The sequence below is a fragment of the Vombatus ursinus genome, unplaced genomic scaffold (assembly GCF_900497805.2).
Source record: "Vombatus ursinus unplaced genomic scaffold, bare-nosed wombat genome assembly UNPS02015202.1, whole genome shotgun sequence".
Classification (NCBI taxonomy): domain Eukaryota; kingdom Metazoa; phylum Chordata; class Mammalia; order Diprotodontia; family Vombatidae; genus Vombatus; species Vombatus ursinus.
This window is the reverse complement of record NW_020954980.1, coordinates 549,959-576,548: the sequence shown is the minus strand read 5'-3', so window position 1 is coordinate 576,548 and position 26,590 is coordinate 549,959. Positions and strand designations below refer to the sequence as shown.

Here is a 26,590-nt window from a genome sequence, read left to right as displayed (position 1 = left end):
TTCTGATAAAGGCCTCATTTCTCAAATATATTGAGAACTGAGCTTAATTTACAAAAACATAAGCATCCCCCAATTGACAAATGGTTAAATGATATGGACAGGCAGTTTCAGACAAAGAAATTAAAAGTTATCTATAATCATATGAAAAAATGCTCTAAAAATCACTATGGAGTACAGAAATGCAAATTAAAACAGTTCTGAGGTACCATCTTACACCTATCAGATTGCCAAATATGACAAAAAAGGAAAATGATAAATGTTGGAGTGGATGTGGGAAAACTGGGACACTAATGCCCTGTTGGTGGCGTTGTGAACTGATCCAACCATTCTGGAGAGCAATTTGGAACTATGCCCAAAGAGGTATAAAACTGCGTACCCTTTGATCCAGTAATGCCACTGCTAGTCTATATTCCAAAGACATAAAAAAAAGGGGGGGGGTGGGAAAGGATCTATTTATACAAAAATATTTAAAGCAGTTCTTTCTGTGGTGGCTAAGAATTGGAAATCAAAGGGATGCCCATCAACTGGGGAATGACTGAACAAGCTGTGGTATATGATTGCAATGGAATATTATTGTGCCATAAGAAATGACAAGCAGGATGATTTCAGAAAAACCTAGAAGACTTAACATGAACTGATGCACAATGAAGTGAACAGAACAGGAGAACACGGCACACAATAATAGCAACATTGTTCAATGAAGAAGTATGAATGACTTAGCTATTCTCAGTAATACGATTCAAGACAATCCCAAAGGACTAATGATGAAGCATACTATCCACCTCCAGAGAAAGAACTGATATTGTTTGAATACAGACTGAAGCATGCTGTTTTTCACTTTCTTTCTTTCATTCTAGTCTTCCTGTAAAAAATGACTAATAAGGAAATATCTTACAAGATTGCTTGCCTGTCTCAGAGTAGGGAGAGAGGGAGGGATAGAATTGAGGACTCAAAACTTTTTTTAAGAAGTGGTTAAAAGGGCAGCTAGGTGGCACAGTGAATAGAGCACCAGCCCTGAAGTCAGGAGGACCTGAGTTCAAATATGACCTCAGACCAAACACTTGACATGTACTAGCTGTGTGACCCTGGGCAAGTCACTTAACCCCAACTGCCTTAAAAAAAAAAAAGTGGTTAAAAATACTGTTTTAGCATGTAATTGGGGGAAAAAAAATAAAATAAAAAAAAACCTTTCCTCAAATATGTCTGCCACAAAAAGCTTCTCTTATTTTCCTAGTTGTTAATGTTCTTTTTGACCAAATTATTTTGTACACCTTAAAAAAAAAAACCCAACTTATCTGTGTACTATTTAAGCTCCTAGAAGACAGCAACTGTTTTCATTTTTGCACTCCCAACTCCTAGCCCAGTGCCTGGCACATAGTGGAGGCACTGATAAAAATGCCTGAACTGAAATGAATCTACTTATTTCCTCAAAATAACGGAGTATTTAAAACACAACTGTTAGCTTGTGTCAAAACTGAATAGCAATCTGTGGAGCCAAAAATAACCCAAATGAGCAAGCATTGTCTGCTTAGAACCAGGATTAAGGCCACCTTTTTATTCATTATTTGGGGGCCGGGGCGGGGGAAGAGGAGAGAGAAAAAAGTGAAGTAAAGGCAAGAGTGTTAACAGTTGTCCAGGGACTTCTTTGAGCTTAGAATTAAAACTTTTAAAGACTGGTAAATTTTCTTAGATTCTTCATTGAAGAAAAGTAGTATTTACTGGACCCCATGAATATACATGAACTATCCCCTCAAAGAAATCAAAGTACTGATTTTAGAGTTGTGAATACTCCTGGAGCTATATTCTTCAAGCATTAAAAATGTTTCTCTACAAATATAATGGACAAAATCTGAGACATTCAAATCAAAGAAAATTCAACAGATTAACAACTCTGCAAACAAGGAACAAAAACAGATGGTGTCCACGATAGGTATAGTGATACTGGGCAAGTGTGGGTATTAAAAAAAGCACTCAAAATAGAAAAATGCAGATGTATACTCTAGTGAAGAAAATTATTAAATACCAAAATCAAAAAGACCAATGAAAACTTTCAGATGCCTTAACAAGAAAAAAGTAAACAAAGAGCTTGAAAGAGAAAAGCTGCCTCTAAAAAAGAGTCCCAGTCTTAAGGAATGGCTCTTCTCACAGAAAGAAATTTTTCTAGGAAATAAGAAACAACGATTTACCTCATGATTCAGAAACAAATATGTTTCTATTTTAAATAATGATGGGGAACTGAGAAAATCAAATTGATTCTGATTTCATTTTGTAATTGATTCTCTTCCATATCATCATTACCATTTTGTATAACTACCTAAAGTCACATTTCTATGTCTTTAACTTAAGTTCAGAAGTTTAAAAGTTCAGTTTTCCTATGACGACCAGTTTTCCTTTCTAAGTTTTAAATCTTTAGCTAACTAGTAAGTCACATTTAATGGAAAGAAATCTGTTATCTCTACAGCTCCAGCTGCTGTCCTTGACCAATTAGAGGAAATTCGTTATCTCTCTATGACCTCTAATTATCCTTGCACAATTAAATGAAATGTTATTCTTATAGGCTACAAGGCGGCTCAATCAATCAGCAATTTCCTAGTGACAGGACAGAGGTAGGGGTTGTTGCTAGCCGTGCCTTGTATTCCTGATGTCTATCCAATTATATTGTCCCCATGTCTATGATACTTCAGACTCTGTAACCAATCATATCGTTTTTCTCATCTATGATGCTACAGGCTTTATAACCAATCATATCGTTTTTCTCATCTACGAGGCTGACTTCTAATTTTTAGAAGCTCCTCCTTTTGTCTACAAAAATGATCTGCCAGCTGTCATTTGAGGTCTTTTGGCTTGCTGGGGAGCTAAGAGACCCCTTTTCTTGGTAACTCCTAATCTTACCAATAAATTGATTGTACTCAGAGATTGGTGCCTCATCTACCTTCATTTCAGTAACAGAACCAACATTATACCCCATTTTCCTACATTACTGAAAATGAATACGAAAACAATATAAAATTGTAAGGAAGGCACTTTAAGCATTAAGTATGCAGCAGTCACTTTCATTTTGTAAAACTGGCATCTTTGTCAAAAATAAAGAGAAAGAGCTTATATACTTAGCTAACTTATCAGCATCTATATCTCCACTCCCTTTTGAATCACTGACTCCCCAAGATTACAGGAAAGTGCTACTTACCCTGATGATGAGGCAGGTATTTCCAAAGGAAGTCTGAAAGATTGTAGAGAAGCTCACAGACATACACACACACACACATACAGAGTGTGTGCACTAGTGTACCCCCGGCATGTGTGGGGTAGCACATCCTGGAAGGACAGTTTCTGTAAGCCAAGCTCATTACATCCAAGAATGGTGGAGAAGGAAGAACAGCCATTCAACAAAACAAAGACAGGAAAACCTTATAATGTTTACTAGCTGTTATCCTCTAGAGAAGGTAATAAAACAAGCAATTATTTCTATACATGTTCAGTTTCTATGTTTTCTCTTCAGTAAGTATTCAACTATAACATTTATAGTCCTTCAACTCTGACACTTTAAAGTAAGGTTTTAACATGAAAAAACCACTTTCTTAAATTCTTGTAACTATTACCCATCTACATTTACCAGTTTACTTGCTTTTATAAGTAACTTCTGAAAATTACATTATTTAGAAAATGTTTTCAAAATGGAGTTTTGCAAGTGTCCACTTCAATGGGTTAGAATTCCCATTTACAACATCTTACTGCAGAAGTTCAGAGACCATGTTGTTCCATGCCATGTATGTATCAACAAACCACACAATAACAAAACTGTAAAGGCCACAGCTCTTAATTCGAGATTACAATTATACAAATTATATCCAAACACTGCTTCACATAAATATGTTTAAATGTGGTACTATATATGGACTTTGCCAAGGTACATCTGTGCCTTGTACAGTGTGTCCAAAGTACCGTCATGTGTTAAACATAGCTGCCACCATTTGAGTATTATATTACTAAAAACTTGTTTCTCCAGATGACTACTAATCCTAGGATTCTCCAAAAGACTACTCAAAAAACTTAGCATAAACATAAATACTATTGCAATGTTCTCACTACTAACAAGCAGCATCACCACAAAAATCACACTGTATCCATATTATAGACCTGCTATTACAACAGTCTGAGAAGTGAAATAATATGAACTAATTGTAGTCATCTATACAACCTTCTGAAATTGGACCAGGATTAAGGATAGAATGCTTCTGTTCTTTCAACTGAAGATGGGACCAATGAATTCCCAAACTCTCTGACACTTGACCTCTACTCTCATATGCCAGATTTCATGCAAGACAAACTTTCCCTTCACAGGATCACAGGACTTACAGCTGGAGCTGGAAGTGTCTTTAAAGATCATTTATTCTAACCACTTTCTTTTACAGAAAAGGAAGTGGAAACTCAGAGAGGCTAAGGGAGTTGCATAAGACCACACAAGCAGTATTTAGCAAAGCCAGGATTTGAACCCAGGTCTTTTGACTCCAAATCCAGAGCTCTTTCCATTATCTCATGTTGCCTCTTTAGAGATGAGGTTAAAAATGAAAGACATGTACATCTACGTTCAAATTATTTCCTCTTTTGCTCCCCTAGTAAAAAGGGACGAGAAGGAACTCTGCATAAAAGTTTGACCATATCAACAATTATATTAGGGCAGCACTATCTGTAATGCTACTCTAGCTCCTTAAACCAAGAAGGCAGTTTATTCATTTTCCACCAGTCACTAAACAGGGGCAAATTAACAAATAAAATACAATAAATATTTTACAATATAATCTAGACGATAGTTTTCAAGGGCTATACTCTAACTTCTTTTTAAAATTAGTTTTATTTTGTTTAAACCTTTTAGTACATTAAAAAATATACAATCCATTTCACAAGTACGATTTTGGTTAGCACAGCACTAAACGCTTGTGGCTAAATTAAATGATTTTAATATAGTCAGAAAGTAAAATTTGATTTGGGCCCTAAAAATTTTCCTTGCAAAGCATAAATCAAAATACTGGTTATTAAGATCACTATGCAAGAAATCTTCAGTAGTGTAATGCAGTTTGAAAAAATAAACCAAAAACGGGACCTATTAAACTAGAGAAATTACATATGTAATGTGTATGACACACATGAAAAAACATCACTATGGGAGACACAAATGGTATAGGATTGATCCAACAAACAAATGTGACTACTCAATACTCTATTGCCAGAGCTGAAATGCCATTATTGTTATACTGGTGAATAACAGAACAAAACAAAACCCAGCTCCAATGTACGCTAAAGTTATGTCAGAAGGGGAGGGGGGGATTATGCAACTGGAAGAGGACAAAATAGTAGAGAAACAAACCTTTTTTTTTTAGTGTCAAAGAGAAATTATAAAAAGAAGACACCATATGTTTCAGGACACTCAAAATAGGTTTCCAACACTGGCTAGTTATTTGTTAACTTAGGACATACCAAAAAGATCTGTATGTAAAAATATTAGGCCTAACCTATCTGACAATATCTCTTTAAATAAATTACAAGCATTATTTTATACACCAAAAAGAAAAGGAAATTTTAAAAAAATCATATCAAACAGGTCCTGTTAGAAAACACAACTTTCCATTTGAGTACAGCATTCCACTGTAACAAAGGAGAAATCAAACGCTTTCCGCCATTTTGGCCAAAAGCACCACTACCCCTTTAGGGAATTAAATCAGTCCAAAAAACTGTCCCTTTAGATAGGATGTAGGCAAACTAGTCTCTCCAAGGGCAAAAGTTACCCTTGTTTTAGTGGGAATTCCTCCTGAGGTGTCCAAACATTTTCCTACTTTGGGTCAGGTTCCCAGGCCAGAAGTGCTCCTTGTAGCCTTTCTTCCCTCCCCCTCACTCCCCCCTCCCCCCAGATTCCCTCAGTTAAATCAGAGTTTCCAAAACACTAAGCAAATCCAGGTTGAAGACATCGGTACCACTCTCTGATAAAAGGACACCATCTAGATGGAATAAACCTGGAGATGCTGGTACAAGGGTGTCATGCTTGATAATGCATCCTCCGATGGTCTTCATAAAGTTGCTCATTTCTAGATTGACCCTCTTCATACATTTATACATAACCTTCTGAGGTTTTTCTTGGTTCCATGCTTTTCGGGGCACAATGTTGGACCACACTAAAATGACGTTCTTGAACATCTGCTTGATAAATCCTAAATCTTTCTTAATTCGGATCATAATATCCAACAATCTTATTGCTCCCAGATCATTGCCACCCAGGTGTATCACAAGCACATCAGGATCTGGCAGATGCCGCCGTGCATGAATCAAAGTGGGTATTAACTGATCCCACATCATGCCACTCTTTCCTAGCCAGTGGAGTTTGGCATCCTCTACTCGAATGCCCAGCTGTGGACCAAAGCTTCTCTTGAGAGCCCGTTTTTCTGCCCAGAAAACATACGAATGACCACAAATCCATACCTGCTTCTGCTTTCTTCTGGCATCTGCTATTAAGAGAACACAAACAAGTATTAATGTTTTCTCCTGAACTCAAATCTTTTTAATGTGATCGTGGTCTAGTAGTACTAAGTTTATAATTTTATTTTCTTCTATATTTTGGCAAAGCTGTACTCCCAATCCTTGTTATTTTTAAAGAATCCCATTTGTTAAAAAAAAATTCATTACATAATCTGGAGAAGCATAAACTTAAATTTTATTTACGTTTCATCCACAGGTATCAAGAAAAGTTTACCTTCCTTCAGATGCCTTTGCTGGTAAACAATGCCTGCACTGGATAGAAAATCTAAGGAAAGTAATCCAAGTTCCACATCCTTTATGGCTGATCTTCCAGTGGAATACATTTTTGGTAGTCACCTGCAAGGATGATGTCCTAAAACATACTTGGTCTTACAATGGCTTTGGGGGGAAAAGATTATTCATAGATGATAAGCTTCCCCATCCCCTAAAGAACAAAACAAATTTATTAAAGTGTTATTCCAACTGCCCAGTCAGGCCCATCACATCAAGCGTGATAACTCTTTCCTTTATCAGACATCTGCATTCATGGCCCAGCCAACTCTTTACTTGCACTACAAAGTCAAGAGTTAGTACCGTAAATGTGTGAATTTGACTTGTGGAAAATTATTGCTTAGGCAATGTAAAAGCTACTAAAGGAAATGCTAGAAATAACCACTTCGTTTTCTATAAATGCCTTTAAAAAACTTCACTGAACAGGGTCACAGAATGAACCTTCAACATTGAGTCCAAAAGCCTACTTCATCATTATCTCAGGTAACAGACTGCATTCCCTGTAGTCATAACAGCTTGATTTTACACATTAAAAAGAAGAGGTCCTTTAGTGCAACACCAATTTAGATACACAAGACCACTAGCCTCATCAGAACTATAGGCACTTCAGAATAAGGTCTTTCCAGAACAGATATGCCCTCTGGCATCTTCAAGCACACCATTTATATACCATCAACCTCGACTTGTGCTGAGCTTCAACAAATACTAAAAGTGACTGATGATTTTCACAGCATCAAGCGTGAAATATAGTAATATATCAGCTATTTGTGAATATTAATATTCAAAATATACTTCCAGAGTTCTGCTATTCTTTATTCCAATCAGTTTTAAAGTATAACTACTTGCTTTACATAGCATATCACAAAAATATCACTACCAAAATTCCAAAGTAAACAAACACTGGAAAAAATTGAAAAGAATAAATGTATTATAAGACTTTCTAAATTCCTTTCAAAACAGGTGCTGTTTTGTTTGTTTGTGAGACTGGGTTTCTATATCTCATCCATCCTGAAAGTGAGTGCAAGCAGCAACTTATAGGCATGACCCCACTGCTGATTGGCATGGAAGCTTTCACCTACTGTTTTTGACCTGGGTGGGTTTTCCCCCTCCTTTAGGCAGCTTGGTGGCCCTTCGGGGATGGCCAGACTAGTGTTGCCCTTAGTACAGACACCAATTAGCTTTTGCCCCACTTCATCTCTGTACTCCTGAATGAAGCAATCCTTCTTAGTAGCAGACATATTTATGGCATACTTAGACTTCTTATGCCACCATGCCTGACTCTCACAAAATGGTTAAATTGGTTTTAGCCTTAAAAATACTCAACTCTTAACCCTTAGAAAATAAAACTCCTGCCTTTTTCTGAAACAGTGCTTCACTCAAATCAAATTTGCCACCTAATCACCAGTCCTCTGCTTTACATAGAACTTTCCTCCCCCAAATGACAAGTGCTACAGTATAATGTTGTACTGATATCTCAAAAATAGACAGGAATGGCAATTATCAACATTTTACTAATTACTAATTAGCACCATTTTATTATTCAGATCAATTCCTTTGATCAACAGCCTAAATTCAATGACTTATGCCACAGATCACCCTGGGTTCTCAAAGGCTATTTCATCAGAACATAAATCAGAAAGGCTCCAAATAAGTGCTTAGGGATAGACTGTATGTCTGCTGTATGAGGACCAGTCCATTTAAGTATAGAGAGACTCATCTTCAGGTTAGCTACATGGTGATAAATCACCTGTCCACCAAAACTCTCAAGAGACCATCGACTAAGTTACAGAAGGGTTTTGACTTATGTTGAGGTAGAGAGTACTCACACAGAGAAATTACGGGCCCTTGATGTATTGAAGGAGAATCCAGAAAAAAGGATAAGAGTATTGCTAAGGTCAATTAATAACTGCCGAAGATACAATTGGAATTCACATTTACCTTGTAATTCCTACCAATCCTTTTAAATTGTACTACAAAACAACAAATAGGTAAAGCAGGGCCAAGATCATATTTAAAAGGGAAAAAAAAGACACCAAGTCATTAGAATTTTAATGCCTAAAGCACATTTGTATTACAAATAGTACAGTAGAAGAGGTTCAGATATATTTACCAGTTCTAACATTCACAAGCTACAATGGCATGACAACTCATTTACTAGTGTTCTGAATGAAAGAAAAGTTATGTTGCAAGCAATTTTTATTATAGCAGGCTATAAAATAGATTTTTTAAAAATACCACACAAAAAATCTGCAAGTTCACTAAAATCTCTTACTGTTTAAGTAATTCTTACCTGACTCACCCACATTAACCAATGCCACCTTTTATTCCTAAATGTACTCTTTCCTTACTAGTAATACTTTTTACCAACAAAATCAGAATCTGAGTTCCCAAAACACCTAACACAAAACGAAAAAGAATGGGAATGTTTGTAACATTTCCTTTAGGTACTAAAAGTGGGCTGGTCCACATGGAATTAAATTATTTTAGAAAAATGTCATTTGCCACTGAAACTTTCTACTAAAGAAGCTACAGTTAAAAAAATAAATATATATGCATATATATATCATGATAGGCCCATACATGAAATTGCCATTTATAATAGAAAACAAAAATAAAGATCATCAAGCCTACTTACCAACAGTGGTCACAGGAGGCTGAGAAGGGTATTGTGAACTTGTGGTTGGAGGGTACTGTCCACCTGGTGGTGGATAAGGATAACCTGGGAAACCACTTTAAAAGAAAAAAATGTAAGAGTAAATATCATGACAACATATGGTTTTAGCAACTTACATACACATACATTAATTTTCCAGTTTAAATTTAGTAATGAGTAAACTTACAAAGCGTAAAGCTCTATTTCACTATTTGCATAATCTTATGAAAATTATATGTTGGCCTTCAATCTTTTCAATACAGAGATGGGGTAAAATGGGTGTGGAATATTGCATATATTGATAAACATGACTAAATATATTGGTTAATTTTGCAGAATTACTTTTTTGTTATTTCTTTTTCAAACTTTACTATAAGGGAGGGTTTACTGGGTAAGGGAAGGAAGAATGATATATTTTAAAATGAGTGTGATTTTAAAAACAAAAACATCAATAAAATGTTTTTAAAAAGGAAAATAAATTCCATGCTGGTTATATTCCCAAGTTAGGTCATTAAGTAATCATTAGATTTAGCTCCTGGCTACTTTGGGTTCACTTTCAAAGAAAACTGTAAGAGCTGCCAGGTTTTTTTTTGTTTTTTTTGTTTTAAATTCCTTAAAAAAAAAATCATTGGAGAAGTTTTGAGCAAAATCTTGCTCTAAAAGTCTCTCCTGATCTCCAGGGTTCAATCTTGAATCTCCAACTGCCTACTAGATATCTTAAACTCAACATTTCCAAAACCGAACTTATTATCTTTCCCCTAAAGCTGTCCCTTCTTCCCAATTACTATTAAGGGCACCACCATCCTCAGAGACACACAGGCTCACAATCAAGGTGTCACGTTTGAATCGTCACTGTCTCTCACCCTACATATCCAATCAGTTGCCAAATCTGTCATCTCTATCTTTCTAATATCTCTCATATGTGCCCTTTTTTCCTCTAACACTGTCATCACCCTAGTGCTTCAGGCCCTTATTACTTCGTGCCAGGACTACTGAAAAAGCCTGCTGGTTGGTTTTCCTGCCTCAAGTCACTCCCCACTTCATGTCATCCCAATAACCCCAATCAACAAACTCCCGGAACTTTATGGCACATAAGTGGTGTAATGCCTGTAAGATGCAATCATATTTGGTTTTTAAAGCCCTTCATAACCTGGCCCCTTCTCATCTTTCCACTCTGAGTCAGCATCAACTCTTAACTTTCCCTTACCCCACATATCCAAACAAAACTGCCCCAAACTGCCAATTCTACTTCCATAATGCACCTCAAAATTCATTATCCCCTTCTCCCAGCTTACACAGCCACTACACCTTGCTTCTGGATGGCCCTTACCTTCTCTTCCTTAGCATTTTGCAATGGATGGCACTCCCTTGATACTTTTGACTCATAGAATCCCTTTCTTCCTTCCAGTCTCAGTTCAAGCACCAAATTCTAGAGTCTTTTCTAATCCTCCCAAATGCCTAAAGGCCTCCCTAAACTACTTTGCATTTTATTTTATATAATTATACATATATGAGTTATCTCCCCTCAAAGAATGTAAGTTCTTTGAGAACATATATAAATTCTTAAAGGTTCTGCCTTCTATAGGTTGCCTTTCTAGTTCCCCCAGATACTAGTGTCTAATCTTCTCTAAAGTTACCACGTATATACTTTATATGTATCGTGCATACACCTTTACTTGTATATGTAATCTCCTTCCTTTGGGGCAGGGACTGTTTCCTTTCCCTTTGTATCCCCAGCATTTAGCTTAGTACTTGGCACAAAGTAATAGATTGCTTGTGGACAGATATATTCATTCTTACTGTCAGAAAGGATGGTACAGAAAACATAAACTAGAAGTTTCAATCATGGACAGAAGGCAATACTCTCCTGCACAAATATAAATGGGAAATATTTAACAAAATAAATAATAACACAATAGAACAAAGACAATGTTAATAGGTGCTTTTCTAAGTCAATATGCAGCAGGCAGGGATCCCTATGTTTGACAACACTAATCTAAACTAATCTCCTTTGCAAAGAAGGAATCCTCTTTCTCTAGCATCCCTAAGAGATTATTTTCCACACTCTACTTTGCATATTTCCCATGACAGGAAAACTACTACTTCATGAGGCTGTTCATCCTACTTGCTGGAATGTTAAAAATCCCCCTTTCACAATTGAGATAAAACAATCCTTTACTGTTGTATTCTTTGCAACAACACAAAAATCTACTACTTCTCTTGAACACAACAGTTCAGATATTTTTCTATTCAACTGTAAGCTATACAAAGGAAAGAGCTGTCTTTGCTATCTTGTAATTTTCCTCAATGCCTCTCACATCTTAACATCTAATAAACAGTATCTAAATGAATACTTTTGCTCTTTAGGAACCTGTGACTGAGTGAATGAATCAAAAGCATTTATTAAGTGTTTGCTATGTGGTAATAGATTGTGCTAAGTGCTAGTGACACAAATAGAAAACTCATACAGTCCTTGCTCTCAAGGAGCTCTCCATTGATCAAAACGAAAGGACAAAACACATGGAAGATTTCAGCTTCAAGTCAGATGGAAATGTCCAATGGTCCTTAGGGTGCAGCAGCCAAGCAGATAATAATTTCTGTTTCTGTTGATAAAATGATATCAGTTTCTGATGCTGAACCATTTGATAGTGCTACATTCTTGAAAGCAAAAATTTTCTTTTCTTTGTCTTCAGTAGCTGCAGGAGCCATTGTCAGGCTGCATGTCACAGGGGCTACTTCCCAGGATGATGGCTATGGATTGTTATTTCCAAGGCTCTTGGGTTCAGAGTCCTGTCTCCATCAGGGTCTGAGGGGATCATGATCCCTCCTTTCTCTTCCTAGCTGCCTTGCTACTTCAGCTAAGCTGGTTGGCCTGCTCTGCATGTGGCAGATAATGGTTATGGGTAGGCCCTTCTCCATAACAATCTGGAATAATAACTGAAGGCTGGGCTGGAAGGAGCAATGGTGGCCTAGTGGGTGCTACCACCTCCCAGCCGTGCCTACCTGATTGTTGGTAGCAGTGGGTCAGCAGTTGTTGCTGGTGGTGATGGAGAAGGTGGGCCCCTTCTTAACAAGGATTTTTTTTCTTTCAATGATGGTTATAGGGGCTGATGAAGACCCTTTATGAACTTAGCTAGGTTTGCACTTAAGTCTTCTCACTAAGCCCATAATAAAGTATATTTAAAAAGAAAACAAAACACTTCTCTCCATATAATTTCTGATCTCCACAGTTTCCTCAGTGTCATCAACTTTTAATGATATGTCTAGACTTCTCACCAAATTAGCTACTGTTGACAATCTATATTATTTAAGATGTGATCTGACCATCACAGAGTACACAGTAGTGCTGCTACTTCATTTAACCAGGAACAGGCTGGTGTAAACTACAACTAAAACTTTTAAAAATTAGTCATATTATAAACTGGCCCATGAAGAACCAAAACCAAAATATCATCATTATCAACAACAAAAAAACTCCCATCTTTAAAACCACAGAAATAAATGTTTCCAGATATCTCTCAAGTCTAACCCATAACTGAAACAGAAGTATATCCTTTTCACCCACATTCCCTACAAGTGGTCATGAGCATCTATTTGAAAACCCCCCAGAGATGGATACTCACTATTTCAAGAAAGCCACCCTATCTTTGGATCCCTGTTATTAAATCTTTCATTCCCCTCTCCATAACTTCTATCCCCTGGTACCACTTTTGACCTCTAGGGTCAAGCAAAACAAATCTAATCTTGCTTATATGGAAGGGAGGAATATGACATAAGACTAGAAAAGTAGAGTGATTCCAGATTGCAGAAAGTCTTGAATAGCAGAAAAAGAAGTTTGAACTTTATTTGCTAGGCCACAGGGAGTCAATGAAAGGATCTGAACAGAGGAATGACATGACCAAGTTGGCTAATCAAGAAGACCTATCTAAGAGCAGTACTAGAAAATAACCTGAAGAAGAGAGAAGGAAATGGAGATAGGAATATCTGTATATATACATAAGGTACAGCCACAGCCCAGGGGAAGGTAAATCTATTAGGTGAGGGGAATGAGAACAGAAGAGGAGGCTAATGCAAGATATACTGTGGAAGAATCATCAAGACTTGTAATAAATGGACATGAGAAGCAATGAAAGACTGAGTAAATGATTATATCATTGATCAAAATACTGAAGTCAGAGGAAGGTTCATAGAAGTATAGGAGTTAGAGCTACAAAGGCCCTTAAAGATCCTGCAGTACAACCCTCTTAATTGATAGAGAAGTCAAGGCTCATAGAAGTGACATAACTTGCCTAAGATCACACAAGGAGTCAGCAGAAATCCAAAATTCAAACCCAGGTCTTAAAGGAAAACTGTTTTTTGCACACTTTCTAGTTAGGAGGTTAAAGGAGATGAGGAGAGACAAGTTACACTAGATCACTGATTAAGAAATTATATGTGAATTTAAGAGATAATTTCAGTTACAGTTGGAGGGATGGAAACTATATAACAACTAGTCAAAAAGAAGGGGGCAAGGGCAGCTAGGTGGTGCAGTGGAAAGAGCGCCAGCCCTGGAGTCAGGAGGTCCTGAGTTCAAATATGACCTCAAGACACTTGACGCGTACTAGCTGTGTGACCCTGGGCAAGTCACTTAACCCCATTGCCTAGCCCCCCCCCCAAAAAAACAAAAAAAACAAAACCACAAAAAGAATGGGGTTGTTGAACCATTTGGACAACTGTCTAAGAAGTTTGGCCATTAAAAAAAAAAAAGAGAGAAATGGCACGTTACCCAGATGGAATAAGGGTTAATCCACCAAATATTTTAGGATTGAGAAGACCATGATTTTTTTTTGGGGGGGGGGGGAATGGAACACAAAGCACAGTAAAGAAAGTTGTGTTCAAAAACAGAGTAACAGAGCAAGGTCTTAGAGGAAATAGGATCGAGGACATACATAGTTAGCAGGAATTCGCCCTAGCAAGTAGAGATACCTCTCCCTCAGAGGAAGGAAGGGAGAGTGAGTAATGATACTGAGAAATTAAAAGAATTGAGGAAACTCTCTTCAGGTCTATAATCTTCTCAAAGACCTTTATAGATTTCCACTGAGAAGAAAACATTGGGAAATATAGGTTAAGATGTTTTAACATCAAATTTAAAATGTTTATTTTGCTTATGGACTATCAAACCCTGGCTTTGCTGTCTATTAGTCTGAGAATGTCGGAGTCTGGTCCAAATTGACCTTTGGTAAAGAACTGATGCAAGAAGAGATTTAACCTCAAACCTCATTCTAGGCATCAACTGTGGATTTTATTTATCCAAGACACCTTATCAACAGTGACTGATAGTAATGCAGGACAATGTGCAAAACCTGTCTGCAGGACCAAGTGACAAGAGACACCTCACAGAAAGTTGAGGTGGCAGGAAGTGAACAGGCTATAGACAAAAAAGTACTGGATTTGTAAGCAGATCTGGGTTTAAATCCTTATTCTGCCACTTCCTACCTGTGTGACCATAGGCAATTTGCTTAACCTCTCTGGGCCTCAGTTTTCTCCTCCTTAAAGTGAGTAGGACTAGATGATCTTGGTCTCTCCCAGCTCTAAATCCTGTGACCGCTATGAAATGGAGTTATAATGTGGAGGAAAAAAAAAGCAAGATGGGTCTGAAAGCAAGGATAATAAACAAAAGATGGATTAGCCATGGGATCAAAAATCAAATGTCAGAAAACCTAATGGGATGAGCCAATGGCCCAGTAATTTAGACAAAAGTGGAAAGAGTAAGTTGGGACTGAGGATTCTTGTGTTCAATAGATCTAGATTTAAATGATAACAGATGTAAATATGAATATTTATGACTTGGAATCCACTGCATATTTAGATAACATAATGAATGCTGAATAAATACCAGGGGAAAGTCCCTGAAGATGTTGCATGTAAACCATTAGCAAGGATCATAAGAATTTGGAATAGATTAAAAAAATTAAATAATTCTTAGAAATTACAGACTTGCTTCCTTGGAAAAAATGTATAGTATTCCCATTCATAATTAAGAGGAAAACAGACTGAGTCTCTTCTAAGTATTTAAAAAACCCAACAATCATTACTCCACCTTTGCTTTCCTTTATGAAATACAGCATTTCTCCAGGGAGAGAAAAGGCTCCATTTTAATAAAATCTAGATAACATACAACAATTAATCTAAGTTGGTCAATTAGGCTTAGGCCTATATCAGACTTTACTAACTTAGCACATATTAACTAGTAATTATTACTTTGACAAAATTTAAATGGAAGTGGAATTTCAAATAGCACCAATCAAAATGTTGATCTTTTATTACCTGGGATTGGGAGGGTGTCCAGGCGGGTATGAAGTCATTCCACTTGGCATACCTGGCATATAGGAAGCTAAACACAATTTAAACACTTCTTAATATCAAAATAAACACTGAATAGTATCTGAACAACACATATATGTTACTCCCCCATCAAAAGAAAATTTCATATATGGTAAAAACAACAACAACAACAACAACAAAAAAAAAACACCTCTATAATAACAAAGAAAAATCAATCCTTGAATTCAAGCTGTTAGTACTCACAAACTGAAACCGATTCTGATAGTCACCTTATCTAACAAAAATGGCATAAAACATTTAAAAAGTGATTTGTAGTATATCGTGAATTTTCATATTATTATAGATCACTATTACTAGTCCATAAGTGACACAACTTTATAGTTAGACTTTACTCTAAAGGACTCTAACTGCCCTTCTGAAGACTACCCAAACCTGAAGCTGGAGCTGGCTCAGTTTAAAAGAAAGCTGCACTGCCCTCCTCTGGTTACCACTTAGCTATTAAAAAATTGGCCTGATTTTATAATAGCGACTCTTTTCTTTGTAAAATTGCACAGCTACAAAGTACTTTTACATACACTATGATATGTTTGTATACACAATTACCGAATAGGTAAAACAGCTGTTTTTCATTACTAACATAACTTTTGTTATGTCATGCTACAGAGAAATGATATCCATCATTTACTTCTATCATATCAACTAAAGAAACAGTCTACTGCTATTACATATAATTAAATTTACAAACAAAGCAAGTTGAAAGTATATTTTTACAAGCTCTAAAGACATATCTACATTGACAAAATTCTGGAACATGATAAGCCTAAAGCAAGGGGCAGATCAGCCTTAGTAAAGCCTAGAAATTATGCTTCAGGGAGTTCAATTTTCATATTTTTAAAATTCAGTTTCAACAGCCCTAGTGAGTTCTCTTAATATCTTTATCATCATCCTCAGGATGTCAAATAGGGCAAATACACACCATTCACAGGTGAATAGCATATAAGCTCCTTACTAGATTGTAAGGTCATTGTGACAGAGATCATGTCTTATTTATCTATGTTATTTTCTCAGCACTGATCATACATGGATAGTATCTTCATGGCTATCTTTGGGCAATAACGATATTGTCCTTTATATTTTTAATTCCTTTTTTTGATTCATCCTGCTTTGAAAGGAAATGTTTCCATCATGGCTTTTTTTTGGGGGGGGGGGAACCTAATTTGATCAGGGCCAGACACTTCTAAACTTTAACTTCTTATGTGCCATTTATCCTTCCTCATAAGACACAGTTTTACTAAAAAGTGTTAGATTTCAAATGTGGTGCTTTTGGAAAATCCTTTCTATTCTGTGTTTATTTGTTGTCTTCCCTCCAGTTCTACCTATAAAGGGTCCCAGGATGATCTGGCTTTAACTGAGTCTCACACAAAATTTTCCAAATCTGTTTTCTCATCCACCCTTTTTAATTTTGGTGAGGTGATACTGCTCATAGTTTTCCATCAGTATCCTTAATAATAGGCACACCAGTCAGGCAACAAGGAGTTCAGTTTAATAGGTGACAAAGTATGAAAACAACCATGTATGAATAAGAAATAGGGAAGATAAATTGTAGATAACGAACAGAGGGAGGGCACCAGCATTGAGGAGGATAGGGAAAAAATTCTTGTAGAAGGTGGGATTTTAGCTGGGACTTGAAAAAGCCAGGAGATGGAGATAAGCAAGAAGAAAATTCCAAGCTACCTTTGCAAAAGGAATGGGATAAGGATGTAATTCACCACAGGAGAAGTAATGATCAGACAGGTAATAGAACTTGGAAGAAAACAAAGTCACAAAAACCTTCAAAGAAAGTTATCTAGGAAGGTAAGGTAAGTGTTAGGGGCCAGAGGGGTCAAGAATGGCTGGGGGAAAAAAGCCACTGGATTTAACATATCACTAATAACTAAAAGGAGAACAGTTTCAGTTATTATGGGACTAGAAGTCAGACCTGCTAGGGAATGAGTAGTGAGTAGGATGTAAAGAAATATACGAATAATGGCTTGATGGGGATGGATCATAGGGTCAAATGAGGATCTTTTTGCATTTGTTTTTAGAAGATGGAGGAGATGGGGGTATGTTTATAAGTATCAAAGCAGAATCAAGATTATATGAAGAGAAGACAGGATCAAAGGTCCAGGGATAGAAGCGACCTTGGAAAGAAAGACCATCTTTCTCTGATAGTGGAGAAAAGGAGGAGATAGCCGGGGAATAGCTCCTGAGAGGAGGGTAGTTACAGAGGCAGGGAGAGACCTCTTGATAGACTAAAAGATCAAATGAGATAATGTGTGTAAAGCTATTGTAAACTTAAAATGTACCATTTGCTATTATTTCTGGGTTCTTCCGGTTTCCTCATTTTAAGTGTTTTATGCAGCTTGGACTCTAAAGGATGGTGATAGGAAAACCAGTATCTTAATTTTCACCCTTTTCTTTCCTCCTATGTTTTTTTTAGCATCAACAATTTGTTTTGAAGCTTAAATACTGTCATCTTATTTCTTTCTCTAATTTGATTTTTGAACTTTGCTTTAGCCAGTGAATGTACCCAACTGATTCTGAAAGGAATATTACATTGGTAACTAGTCATTTATTTCCTCTATGTTTAAATATAGTACATTCCATTTTTTGTGATGTTGCTTGTTTCCACCATGTACCTATCCTCTTCTCGAATTAAGTATGCATGAAACACAGGTGTGTCTTCTGAGCAAGATACAAGTTTTTAGTCTCTTTCATTTCTTAATCTTTAAACATTTTTTCATGTATAAATTCACTGTCAGATGACACCTTCACAATAAAGTCATAATGCCTTACACTAGAAGATCCTGTCAAGTATTCTGAAAAACTTCTGCTCCTTCTTCCACAACAGATACCGGTACATAAGCTGTAATTATCTTAATGGTGGTCTTCTTCCTTCTGTTCAGGATGAGCACTGCAATATACGACCCTGAATAGTAAGGTGACTAAGTTTCTTAAGTAAAGTTTCTTGTTGCCTTTAGGGGAAATCAACATTATCAACTTCTGTATTCACTTCTAGCAGCATGTATCCACTGGCCTTTCATTTAACTCTAACCTCCTTATGAACTACAATTCTATTTATAATGTTAATATCATTTAGATGTGACATATATGCTTCATAGTTTGGGGTATATACTAAATAGTTAAGACTTTACACTTAAGAAATTAATATGAAACTAATATTTTTATACAGTCTAAAAACTGATTCTCAGTCTTTTCCCTTCTCCTTTGGTACCACTGTCTCCAGAAATCAGATGGGAGTTGCACAGAACCAAGGGCCTCTTTATATTCTTATATGTTGCCACAGCCAAATAATTAGTTACCTAATGGCTACCCTGTCAGTGACTACATCATTTATTATCAGAATAGCATTTAATCAAATTTTACAGTAAATATACTTTGCTGCCTCCAAGGGTTAGGTTTTTCACAGACATTTAGTAAAGTAGACACTATCATGGGGATTTAACTTTAGAAAGATAAAGGTCTATCGTGCTGTTTTAGAGAAAATTTTGTTTAATACTGATTATAGTTCAAATTTACAAAGTACCTTAAGATTTACAAACATAAATGTGTTCCTTCATGCTTTTTTTCATAAAACATGTGAATTAAGCAAAGAAATATTTTCCTTATTCTATAGATAAGGAAACTGAGGAACGGAAAGGTCAGGGGCCTTGTTCAGGATCACATAGTGTCAAAGCCAAGAATTAATGCTTCAGTCTCATGGAGCAGAATCTTAGGGGTCTCTACAATACATCATGCTGCTAAGAAAGAGATAACTATTTATTCCTAGGAGTATTTCTTTATCTGATGATAGTTATGTAAATTTTCTTTCGATTTAAAATCTTTAAATTTTTGTTTGTTTGAAAGGCTACTGGTTTGAGTCAACAAAATATGCAATATTTTCATTTAAGATGTCCTCAGTTATCAAAAAAGTATTAAAATTCTATATATTATATTCCTATATATTAAAGAATCCTAATATTCTCTTTTATCTAACAGATTAGAATAAAGAGACATGGAGAATAAGAGAACAAAAGAGGAAAGATCATATCAACAAATTGGGCATGTAACAAAAACAACAACAAAAAACAAATAAACAAACAATAACCAAAAAAAAATCCTAAAAGGCCAACAAATCAGAAACTCCAAAAAAGAAATCCTGAAAATCAAGAGCCAAAAAACAAAACAAAACCCAACAACAACAAAAATCTATTGGATTAGGGAACGAGAATTAGGAGATGTTTAAAAAACAAACAACTAGATAAATGACAACAGTCAATTCACAACCAATGAAGAAATAAAAAAAAAATTATTAGGAGTTATTTTGCCCAATTATATGATAATAAAACTGACAGGCTAAATGAAATGGATGAATATTTACAAACATATAAATTGCCCAGATTTAGAGAACAGGCAACAGAGTATTTAGCTAACGCAATTTAAGAAAAAGAAATTGAACTCCTAAAGATAAAAATCACAGCACCAGATAACTTTTCAAGCAACATTAAAAAATGATTAATTCTAATAAAAGACATTTGAAAAACTGAAAAAGAAAAAGCCCTACCAAATTCCTATAACATAAATAGAAGTCTTGATACCTAAACTTGGAAAAGTCAAAATAGAGATAGAAATTTAAGTAAAATATTATCATGGACAGCATAACAATATATCACAAAGATTCTACAACATGACCAGGCTGGATTTATACCAGGAATGCAGGGCTGGTTTAATATTGTGAAAATTATAAACATAACATCACATAAGTAACCAAAACAAAAGCCATATCAATAGGTGTAGAAAAAGCTTATAAGAAGATTCGTCACCCATTCCTGCTAAAAACACTAGAAAGCACAGGAACAAAGAGAGCTTTCCTTATAATAATAAGTAATTATTTATCTAAAACCAAGAGCCAGCATTATCTGTAATGAGGATAGGCTAGAGGCCTTTACAATAAAATCAAGGGTAAAGCAAAGATGTTTATTATCAGTCAGTAAGCATTTACTATGTGCCAGGCAGTATACTATGAACTGGAGATAGAAAAAGAAGTAAAAGACTGTCTCTGCCTTTAAGGAGCAATTTCATGGGGGAGACAACAAGCAAATATGTGTAATATGCAAGCTATATACAGGTTCAAAAGGAAATAATTAAAAGGAAGACACTAGAATTAAGGACAGGAAAAGATTTTCTGTAGAAGGCAAGATTTTAGTGGGGGCTTAAAGCCTGTAGGAGGTTAGGAGGTAGAATGTTCTAGACATGGGGGACAGCCAGAGGAAAAAGCCTGGATCTGACGGAAACAGCCAAGAGGCTTATGTTACTGGATGGAACAGATCATGGTGGGGAGTAAGGTATAAGAAGACTAGAGGGCTCTAAGTATGAGGGACTCTGAACGAATGAAATAAACGTCCTCTCACTTTATTTTTCTTGCTTTTTTTTCCCTTTTACAACCTGGCCAATGTGAAAATAGGTTTTATATGCTTTCATATGTATAACTGATATCATTGTGTCTTGCCTTGTCAATGGATGGGGGAAGGGCAGGAGGAAGAAAAAAAATTTGGAAATGGAAATAAAAAATTTAAAAATAGATAAAAAAAACTAAGGATTTTTTATTTGATTTGGAAGAAACAGGGAGCCACTGGAGTTTACTGAATTGCACTTTAGGAAAATCACTCTGGTGGCTGGCAGATTGACCCAACAGCAGGCTATTACAGTAATTCAGGCATGAGAGCCTGCACCAAAGTGGTGGCAGTATCAGAAATGAGAAGGGGGGCGTATTCAAGAGATGTTGCAAAATGAAATTAAGTACAAAGTCGAGGATGACACCTGAGGGGGGAGGACAGGGACTGGGAGGATGGTGTTGTCCTCAATAGGAACATATACGTTAGGAGGTAGAGAGAGGGGTTAGGGGAAAGATAATGGGTTCAATTTTGGACTTTGAGATGTCTGAAAGACAGTTGTAGATGTAAGACTAGAGGTCAGAGAAGAGATTGGGAAAGGATACAGATTTGAGGACTACCATGACATACAGATGGTAATTAAATCCAAAGGAGCTTAGGAGATGCTAGAAACATCTAGTGCTAGAAACACTAGCTTTAGCAATAAAACAAAAATAAATTAATAAGCACAGGCAAATGGGTAACAAAATTATCACTTTTTGCAGATGATATGATGGTTTACTTAGGGAACTCTAAGGAATCAATGCAAAAACTAACTAGGCTACGCTAATAAAATAAAAATGACAAAACTACCTAAATTAATTTACTTATTTAGCACCAAACCAATTAAACCACCAAAGGATTACTTTATAGAGCTAGAAAATAATAATTAAAAAATTAATGTAGAGGAACAAAAGGTAAAGAATATAAAGGAAATTAAAGGAAAAAGTGGAAAGAAAAGGGAGGTTAGGAGTACCAGATCTCAAACTATATAACAAAGCAGTAATTGTCAAAAACATTTGGTACTGAATAAGGGACACTAGAATACATTATATACGCAATATACAGAAGCTAAAGAACACAGTAGCCTAATGTTTGATAAGCCCCCAAATCCCAGATATTAGGGCAAGAGCTCATTACTTGCCAAAAACTGCTGGGGAAAACTGGAAGGTGGTCTGGCATAAACCAGGTATGGACCAACATCTCATATGGTATCCTAAGAGAAGCACTAAATGGGTACATGATTTAGATATAAAGGAGGATATAAAAAAATTAGAAGAACATGAAAGAAACCACTTATTGGATCTATGGATGGGGGAAGAGTTTATGACCAAACAAAAGATACCAAGATTCAGAGGAAGTAAAAATGAGACAATTACAATTACATAAAATTTAAAAGTCTATGCATAAATAAAACCAATGCATCTAAAATTAGAAGAGAAGCAGGAAACTGAGGAAGATATTTGAAGCAAACTTTTCTAAATACATATTTCATTTTTAAGATATATAGGGTACTGAATCAAATTTAAAGAATAAGAGCCATTTCCAATTCACAAATGGTGAAAGAATATGAAGAGGCAATTTTCAGATTAAAAAACCCAAGCTATCAGGGGCAGCACCGGCCCTGGATTCAGGAGGACCTGAGTCCAAATCTGGCCTCAGGCACTTCCTAGCTGTGTGACCCTGCGCAAGTCACTTAACCCCATTGCCTAGCCCCTCCCCCCCAAAAAACAACCAAAAAAGCCCCAAGCTATCAAGTTTTTTAAAAATGCTCTAAATTGCTAATAATCACAAAAATGTAAATTAAAACCCCAAGGCACCATTTCACACCTATCAGATTGGCTAATGTGATAAAACCAACTCCTAGTTTTATTTTTTAACTCAATGGTTTTCTTACATTTAATTTTATTAATCTCACCTTTAATTTTTAGGATTTCCAGTTTGGTGTTTAAGTGGGGATTTTTAATTTGTTCTTTTAACTGCGTATCTAATTCATTGCTCTACTCTTTCTCTCCCAATTTTTCTCACTCTGTCCCTCCCCTTCCCAGGACTGTAATCAGTCTGACATAGGTTATACATGGACAATCATGTTAAATATATGCCCACATTAGTCATGTTGTGAAAGAAGAATCAGAACAAAAGGGAAAAAACAGGAGAAAGAAAAAAAAGAAAAGTGAAAATAGTATGCTTCGATTTGTATTCAGACTCCATAGATCTAATACAATATTGAATAATACTAGTGATAATGGACATCCTTATTTCACTCCAGATCTTACTGGGAAAGCTTTTAGCTTATCCACATTACAAACAATGTTTGCTGATAGGGTTTTAGATAGATGTATCTTATTATTTTAAGGAAAAATCTGTTAATACCTATGCTTTCAAGTGTGTTTTTTTAAAATAAGAATGAATGTTCTATTTTGTCAAAAAGCCTTTTCTGCATCTATTGATAAAATGTTTTTATTACTTTTGTTAAAGAGTTTTTCTTATATTAAACCATTCCTGGTATATAAATCACACTTGGTCACAATGTATAATCTTTGTGATATATTGTTGAAGTATCCTAGCTAGCTTTTTATTTAGGATTCTTGCATCCATTTTCATTAGTGAAATTGGTCTATGATTTTCTCGGTTTTTGTTTTTCCTGGGTTAGGTACCAGCACCATGTTTGCTTCATAAAAGCAGTTTGGTAGGACTCTACCTTTGCCTATTATTCCAAATAATTTAATTAATATTGTAATTAGTTGATCTTTAAATGTTTGGTAGAATTCACTCATAAATCCATCTGATCTTAATTCTTTTTGCTTAGGAAGCTCATTTATGGCCTGTTCAATTTCTTTTTCTAAAATAGGTTTATTTAGATATTCTATTTTCCATTCTGCTAATCTAGGCAGTTTATATTTTTGTATTTTTCCATTTCATTGGGCAAAATACCTCCTAATAAATGCTTTGAATTCATCTTCATTAGTGGTATGCTTAATTTTTTCAATTTTGATACTAGTGATCTGGTTTTCTTCTCTCTCTCTCTCTCTTTTTTTTTTTTTGGCTAGGCAATGGGGTTAAGTGACTTGCCCAGGGTCACAAAGCTAGTAAGTGTTATGTGTCTGAGGCCGGATTTGAACTCAGGTCCTCCTGAATCCAGGGCCGGTGCTCTATCCACTGTACCACCTAGCTGCCCATCTTCTGTCTTTTTAAAAATCATATTAACCAATGGTTTATCTATTTTATTGTTTTTTTTTTCATAAAACCAACTCCTAGTTTTATTTTTTAACTCAATGGTTTTCTTACATTTAATTTTATTAATCCCACCTTTAATTTTTAGGATTTCCAGTTTGGTGTTTAAGTGGGGATTTTTAATTTGTTCTTTTAACTGCATATCTAATTCATTGCTCTACTCTTTCTCTCTACTTTACTGATGTTAAATGTTTAAAGAAAAATTTTTCTCTGATTACTGTTTTGCTGCATCCCATATATTTTGGTATGTTGTCTCATAATTATCATTCTCTAATAAAATTATTTGTTTCTATGACTTATTCTTTAATCCACTCATTCTACAGATTAGTCTCCAATTAATTGTTAATTTTTGTTTCCACAATCCCTCATTAAATATAATTTTTATTACATTATGATCTGGAAAGAATGCATTTTGTACTTCTGCTTTCCCGCACTTAACTATAAAGTTTTTATGTCCTTATATATATTCAATTTTTGTAAAGCTACCATATACCGCTGAGAATAAGGTATATTCCTTTCTATTCCTATTCAATTCTCTCCAGTTCTATCATACTAAGCTTATCTAAGATTCTATTCATCTCCTTGATGTCTTTCTTATTTATTTTTTGGTTAGATTTATCAAGTTCTGATAGGGGAAGGTTGAAGCCCCCCAGTATTGTAGTTTCACTATCTATTTCCACCTGTAATTCATTTAGTTTTTCCTTTAAAAATTTATATACTATAGCATTTGGTACATATAGGTTTAATATTGATATTTCTTCAATATCTATGGTATCTTTTATCATATAATGCAGTTTCCTCATTTGTCTTAATTATAGCTATTTTAGCTTTAACTTTGTCTGAGATCATGTTTACTATCCCTGCACAAATAAATTATATTCCAGCTCTTTACTTTTACTCTATGTGCCTCTCTCATTTTTAAATGTGTTTCTTGTAAACAACGTATCATCAGATTCTGATTTTTAACCCATTCTCCTATCAATTTCCATTTTATGGGTGAGTTCATCCCATTCATATTTAAAACTATAACTACTAGTTGTATATTTCTCTTCATCTTATTTTTTCTCAGTTTATTGTTCTCCCTCTCTCTTTTTACCTTATCCCTCCTCAGACCTCTAATTTACTGACTACTGCCTGCCTAATCTGCACCCCTTAGAAAAATCCCTCTTATCCTGTTCCCTTATCCTCCTATTTCTTAATCTGCACACTCTTCTAAGAGTCCCTCCCTTATCCTACCCCCTTGCCCTATTTCTTTGTAAGTTAAGACTTTTATACCTTTCTAGATGTATGTTACTTCCTCTTTAACCTAGTTCTGAAGAGAATAAGGTTTTAGCACTACCAGCCCTCCACTCCATACTGTTCTTCACTGTTAACAGTTCTTCCATTCACACTTCATTTATGAGATGATTACTTCATTTTACCTATCCCTATTCAACTTTATTTTTTTTAGGATCATCCCATCATACTCAACTCAACCCCAAGCCTTCTGTCCATGTATACTCTTTCAAACTATGCTAGTAATGATAACATTAAGAGTTACAGATAACGTTTTCCCATATAAGAACTATGAAATAGTTTGATCTTATTAAATCCCTTATAACTGGTGTTTCACATTTACTGTCTTGTTTCTCCTGATTCTTGTAGGTCTAATTTTCTGTTCTGTTCTGGTCTTTTCCTCATGAATACCTCAAAGTCCTTTAAATCCATTAAATATCCCCTCACCCCCACTCCTTGCAGGACTGCACTCAGTTTTGCTGGGTAAGTTATGCTTGGTTGCAAACTCAGCTCCTCTGCTCTTCAGAATATAATGTTCCATGCCCTTCAAAGTCTTTTTTTTTCTTCAGTTCTTTCTTTTTAATTTTTTTGGGTTTTTTCCACTTTTTTTATTAATTTATTTTGCTTTATCAACAATCACTTCCATAAGCTTTTGAGTTTTAAAATTTTCTCCCCCTCCTCCCTCACCTCCCCCCCAGGATGGTGCACAATCTGCACATATATATCACAAACACATATACATTTCTATTAAACATATTTTCACATTAGTGATATTGTAAGTAAGAATTAGAGCCAATAGGAGGAACCAAAAGAAAGAGGAAACAAAACACAACAG

The 26,590-nt window shown here is 35.5% G+C and overlaps 1 protein-coding gene across 1 annotated transcript in view; it reads right to left on the bottom strand.

The window, feature by feature from the left end:
* The window catches only part of TSG101 (tumor susceptibility 101), a 91,632-nt gene that overhangs the window by 26,017 nt on the left and 39,025 nt on the right, over nucleotides 1–26,590 (bottom strand). The window contains exons 6-7 of the mRNA XM_027846779.1: nucleotides 15,758–15,824; nucleotides 9,434–9,528 (exon numbers count right to left, since the gene is read on the bottom strand). Coding sequence (XP_027702580.1) covers nucleotides 9,434–9,528; nucleotides 15,758–15,824 — 162 coding nt within the window. The remainder of the gene's footprint in view (nucleotides 1–9,433; nucleotides 9,529–15,757; nucleotides 15,825–26,590) is intronic.